Source organism: Apus apus, chromosome 8, assembly GCF_020740795.1.
Source record: "Apus apus isolate bApuApu2 chromosome 8, bApuApu2.pri.cur, whole genome shotgun sequence".
In the NCBI taxonomy this organism is placed as follows: domain Eukaryota; kingdom Metazoa; phylum Chordata; class Aves; order Apodiformes; family Apodidae; genus Apus; species Apus apus.
The window spans coordinates 16430305-16436056 of NC_067289.1; the positions used below are offsets into that span (position 1 = coordinate 16430305).

General features: G+C 49.3%; 1 protein-coding gene across 1 annotated transcript; it reads left to right on the top strand.

The window, feature by feature from the left end:
- Positions 1-160: 160 nt before the first annotated feature.
- Positions 161-3846, top strand: RPL35A (ribosomal protein L35a). Its single transcript, XM_051626856.1, has 5 exons — positions 161-266; positions 659-701; positions 1772-1924; positions 2993-3137; positions 3789-3846. The coding sequence occupies exons 2-5, from the start codon at positions 691-693 to the stop codon at positions 3810-3812; spliced, it is 333 nt and encodes a 110-aa protein (XP_051482816.1). The 5' UTR covers positions 161-266; positions 659-690; the 3' UTR covers positions 3813-3846.
- The last annotated feature ends 1906 nt before the right edge of the window (positions 3847-5752 follow it).

The following is a 5752-nucleotide window of genomic DNA, read 5'->3' on the forward strand; positions in this document are numbered from 1 at the left end:
ACCCGGGGCCTGGCGGGGCCGCCCGGGCAGGTGCCTGCACGGCGGGTCGGGAACCGTCCCTGCCCGCTGCCCGGCGGAGCACGGGGACCGGGGGCCGGGCCGCGAGGCGGGCCGGGGGCCGGTGAGGCCCATCCCGGCGGCGCCGACTCGGGTGCTCCCGCTCAGGCGGCGCTGCCGGTCGCCCCGCGGGGCCCTCGGCGGCCCCATCTCCCGGAAGGCCGCGCGCGGTTCGGTCTTTCCCCGCCATCTTGGCGCTCGGCCGCGGGGTGAGCGGGGAGCGGGGCCGCGGGGGGCGGGCTGGGGGGGCCTGGTCCCGCCATGGGCCCCTCGGCGGGCGCAGGGCTCCCGGGGCGGGGCGGCTGGCGCTGTGCCGAGCGGGTAGAGGGCGGGATGGCGCCGATGTACGGCGGATGGTCCCGGCTGCGGGTTGCGGCCCGCAGCGGCAGGGGGGCTGAGGTGCTGGTAGTGTCCGGTTCCGTGGGGAGGCGGAGGGGTCTGCCCTTCCCCAGCCCGTCCTGAGGAGGCTGGGGCCTTCCTGGCCGTGCTGCGGGCGGCCCCCGGCCCGGTGGTTGTTCCGGCCCCGGCAGCTCCATCTGGCTGGGCCGGGCTGGGCAGAGCTGCCGGCCCGGGAGGCTCATGGCTTGTGTGCCCTTTTTAGGCCTGCTGGGACCAGGGCTTCAGGAGGACACCATGACCGGGAGGTGAGTGACCTGCCCTGCTGACGTGGCTCCCGGCTGCTGTTACCATTTGCCTTTTGACAGATCGTGCTGCAAACTGAGCATTTCTGAGAGTGTTTTGGTAAAGCGGCGGGCAGCGATTCGTTTTCGTTTGGCTGCTCTCATTTTCCAAGAGGGCTTCTCTGCCCTGTATCTTGCTGGGTCCTCTGTTAAGCGTCCCTTTCTTCTGAGGCCTCTAGGCGCTGTTCCATCCATCCCCCGGCCTTTCGGTAGTTCTGGGGTATTATTGGTATTTTTAGCACAACGTTAGTGAACCTTCAGTGTACAGGAGAGGCCTAGACACCTGGTTTCTTTGGGTAATGGCTACTATGGCATCGAGTTTCCTTGTGGATATAGGGGTTGAGTTTGTGAATGGGGGAGGGACTGAACCTGAATCACAGTGTTTTGTTTCAGTAATTATTTGTGGAGTTTATTTTCTGTTGAGTATGATTGGAGGATAGAACTGGATAGCTTGGTTTAATACTGGTGTATTGTGGGGCAGTTGTTGGATGCAGTTGAGACAGTCATGTGTACATGATGTGTGGGGTGAGCCCTAAACTTAACCTGTGTAGTACAGACAGGTCCTTGTCTTGAGGAGTTTGTGTAATGTCCCTTGTCCAGTGTCTGTGGGGTGGGTTGTCTCCCTGGTTAATTCCTTTAAGGCTACAAATTGGCAGTAGTCAAGGTCTTTTGTTATATCAGTTGCTGCAACCAGGAGACTCTTTATGTGCTGTATAGAAAAAAATAATGTTTGCTCATCCCAGGGTGGTTGTAGACATTGGAAAATGTCAACCTGCTTGTGTTGAAGCTCTTTGGTATTGGGGTGAAGCCTGTAGTGACAGAAGCTTGTAACATGCCTCATCTTCCTTAGCTTTCCTATGTTGATTGAATGTAAAGATTTGTAATAATAAGTAAAAGAAGAGTTAGTGGGAATTTTCCTCAGCTATATTTCTGCTGGTCAGGAAATAGTTTCTACTGAAGCAGCACATTATTTACTTATGCATTGGATGCCTTGAAGTGAATTATATAACCTGTACATGTTTTCAATGTTTCAGGCTGTGGTGCAAGGCCATTTTTGCTGGCTACAAACGTGGCCTCAGAAACCAGCGGGAGCACACTGCCCTTCTGAAGATTGAAGGGGTTTATGCCCGTCAGGAGACAGATTTCTACTTGGGCAAGAGGTGTGCCTATGTGTACAAAGCTAAAAAGTGAGTAGCTTTATTGTTATGCTAAATTACCTAACTACTATATCAGCTTTTGCAAATGCTGGGATCTGAGCAGGCTGTTTGTTGGAACAAAACTAAATTTGGCTCAGTTTATCAATAGGATGTCCAGGTAAAACTCTGCAGACCAGCTTCCAGGGTTGATTTTCTTTTTGAGGTCCTTGGTTATTTTTGCTTTAGTTGGCCTACATGTTCTTCATTCAGATCATGGAATCATGTGAAATTATCATTTGTTGTAAACTATATTTCAGAGACCAGATGAGGTAAGGAACAAGTTTTGCTTGAGTCTGACAAAACCTGAAGACAGGTTAATGTAAGTTGAAGGAAGGTGAATTTGTGTTGGGTACCATGAGCCACTGAGTTGCTTTAACAGCAGAATTATTTTGTGAAGCCTCGAGGAGTTGGTATCCTGGCTTTTGCATGTCTATGTCAGAGCACTGCCACTTCTGCTTTGCTGGCATTGGTGGAGGCCTTAAGAATAGTTACTTATTGCCTTCCGCTTAGGTTTTTATTTGAGTGTAGTGTTAAGAGTTAAGATATGGGAGTTCAGAATTGTCTTGAATAAAATCAATCAGACTGATGGCTTGACCACTGTCATTTCCAAGATGGTGTATGGATTTTCCCATAAAGCAGGGGTTTGCAGCCCATCCCCAAGGCTTAGGCCTCTCCTGCCTTTGGTGTGTCTGGAGAAATCTTACAAATAGATACTGCGTTTTCTTTGGAGTTGAAATTTGTAAGTTTTTGGGCTCACCATCTTAGCATCAGTGTTTGCCAAATTTTTAAGCTTTGTTACTTTTTAATAATTCTTCAGTGGAGGTTCTGATAAATCACAAGCTGCAGTACTTATCTGTTTGGAAGGTGTAAGGAAAATGTCAGGCCTCGCAGATTTCTCAGGTAAATAAAAGTGGAAGGTGGCCCAGTTAAAGATGGCTGTGAAATGATGTTATGGAAGTGCCTTAAAGGGACTGCATTGTCTGCCCTGTCTGACTGATGGAGCAGTCTCCTGTGGAACTGTGCCTGGAGTGCTCAGCAGTTGTGTTCCCTTCTCCTCAGCAACACGGTCACCCCCGGTGGCAAGCCCAACAGGACACGAGTCATCTGGGGGAAGGTGACCCGTGCCCATGGCAACAGCGGCATGGTGCGCGCCAAGTTCCGCTCCAACCTTCCTGCCAAGGCCATTGGACACAGAATCCGGGTGGTAAGTGCATTGATATTAGCAACAAGGTGCTTATTGGCAGTTTTCAGGATGCCTTTTAATCCCACATAGGGTGAGGGAAAACTTCAGCTCTGGTTTTGTTCTGTTGCTGTTGTGTATTCAGCACAGCTCTTTGATAAACTCGGAGAAGTTTATGGCTGGCTTCCTGTGCTGCGGGGGTTCATCTCATGGTCTGGGGTGTTGTGTCCTTGCTCAGGTTGTCTAGAAATGCTCTTTTGAGCTCCAGGGCTCTTCTAAAGCTCCCTTCTAAAGCTATGTTGGTTTCTTTTCCATCTTCCACATGTGTTTTTGCACCCTTCTACTCCAGTTGCTTTGACAGATTTTTCTCCTGCCTCACAAGTGTTGTAACTGGGGGATGTGCTGATCTGACCTGTCCACTGAGACCTGTTTTAGCCACAAGGCTTCAGTGAGACTGTCCGTTTAGCACCCTCGCTCAGAGTTTTGATCCAGTATCTTTCTAGTGAGGCTGCTACAAGCTTACGTTCTTGTATCTCTTCCATGTAGATGGGGGGTCACTTCTGGAGTAGTTGAAGAGATCAATGATCTAGGTTGCATCTGCAAACTTGTGTTATATATAGTACAGTCCAGTATCAGGATTTCTAACGTGATTCTTTCTGTTCTTGTCTTTTACAGATGCTGTATCCATCTAGGATCTAAATTTTTATTGAAAATAAAATGGAGAATCTGTTTATTTCTTGCACGTTTCTGTCTTTATCCCCTCCACCTATTTTGAGGGACTTGGTTCTTTTTCAGTAGTGTATCAGAGTTCACAGCACACCTATTGAAGATTGAGGAAATGGAGAGTTGACACATGGTTGAAAAGGCATTTGCAGAGCAGACTATGTTCTTGAGAACACCTGGGCAAGTGATCCTGCTGATTCCATGTAGTTGTTCTGTTCTGTCACTTGGGAAGCAGCCCTGGTTGGTGAGGCAGGTGGGTTGTTGCCCTGGCCTTCCCTTAGTCCCACCACAGTGCAAGTCTCTCCAGCCCCATCTGCAAGAGCTTCCCGCTCCCTGCCCAGCCCTGCTGTCCTCTAAAGGAGATGGACTGGTCATGTAATCAGAGGATGTTATTGGGTAAATTAAGATTTTATTCTGAATGGCAATTCAAACAAAAACTTTGTGTGGCTGCTCAGCTCTGCTTTCAAAGGGAATGGGATTTTAGAGAAGAGCAGCAGGGAAAGCTTTTGTTTCCTATCAGGAAGCAAGACTGTGTCTGAGCTGTGGGGCAGCCAGGGACTTCCCAGCTGTATTTGCTCATGGTGTGTAACCTCAGCTGAGCAGACGGGTGTGATGACTTGGATGGAACTGGGCCAGGGCCCAGAGATGTCAAAGGCTGCCAGGGCACCAAAACCAGGGCTGCCTCGGGTCCCTGGAGGTGGCTGGGTCTGGGCTGTGGGGATCTGGGACAGAACAAAGCAACCATCTGGTTTGGGTTCAGTTGTGGCTGAGCTTGTCACAGGAAGGATCTGTGTCTGATTCTGATTTGTTAACAGTTGAAGCTCCTGTGGGTGAAAAGTGGTGAGGGGTCTGGGTTCAGAGGCTAGAAAGGTTGAGCAGAGTTTCAAGGAAGGAGATGGGAAGAGCCATGAAGGAGTGAACAGGAGAGCGGAGCTAGAAAGGAGTCAGTGGGACTGGGATGTTCAGGACAAGGGGATAGGTGAAGTTTGGGGTACTTCTTCACTCCCAGTTACCTCCTCTGCTATTTCTTTGGAGCACACAAGAAGATCTTGATAGATGAAGAGCTCAACGAGTGCTGGTGCCTTGCAGCAGTGCTCCTGGTGGCAGCTGGTAGTGCTGCACAAGTAAAGCAATGGTTTCCAGCATCTTGTAATGATGTGTTTTTCCAAGCCAGTAAGTGGAAGCAGATTTGGAGAACAGATCTGTGAAAGAGGACCTGTGCAAAGGTTTGCTAAGCTTGTCAGCAGCCAGTTCCCACTCCTAGCTGCCTCAGAGGCTTTTCCAAGTGCCCCCATGAGCGCTGAGGCTGCTGAGAGGAAGAGTTTAAGGAGCTGAGCTGGGTCATTGGACACGGGGGCTCAGAGCTGCTCCCACAGATTCCCTCCTGCTCATTTATCCTCTGCACTATCATCAAACTGGCTCAAGAATCCTTTTTCCTTTACTCTTTCTATTCTCTCCAAAAGAGAAGTTAATCTCAGTAAATGCATCTCTTAAGGGGTCTAATCCAATGAAAGTGATTCTGTTTAGACTTCAAGGCACTACTAAAACACATGATAAATTTATTTCTTTGAACAAAGCCTCTTCCTCCTTTGAAGTCCAAAATGAGCAGATGTTGCGTTTGCTCTGAACAGCCAAGGGCATATGTATGGGATGTGATTACTTTCATTTAGGGCTATCTGTTGAGATTTTCTAGGAATGTGACTGCCAGATGGATGTTTGAAAGAGTGTCAGGCCTTGTAAATACATCTGTGTTTTCACTCAGATGCCTGCCAGAGCTCTGAAGTCACTTTGTTGGGGACTACAGATGCTGTTGAGCTCATAACTGCCTCTGAACTGTTGAGCTGTACCTCTTTTAAGTAACACAAGGAAGATAAAGTTGTATTTGCTATTAGATCTTACCTCTGTTAATGAGTAAA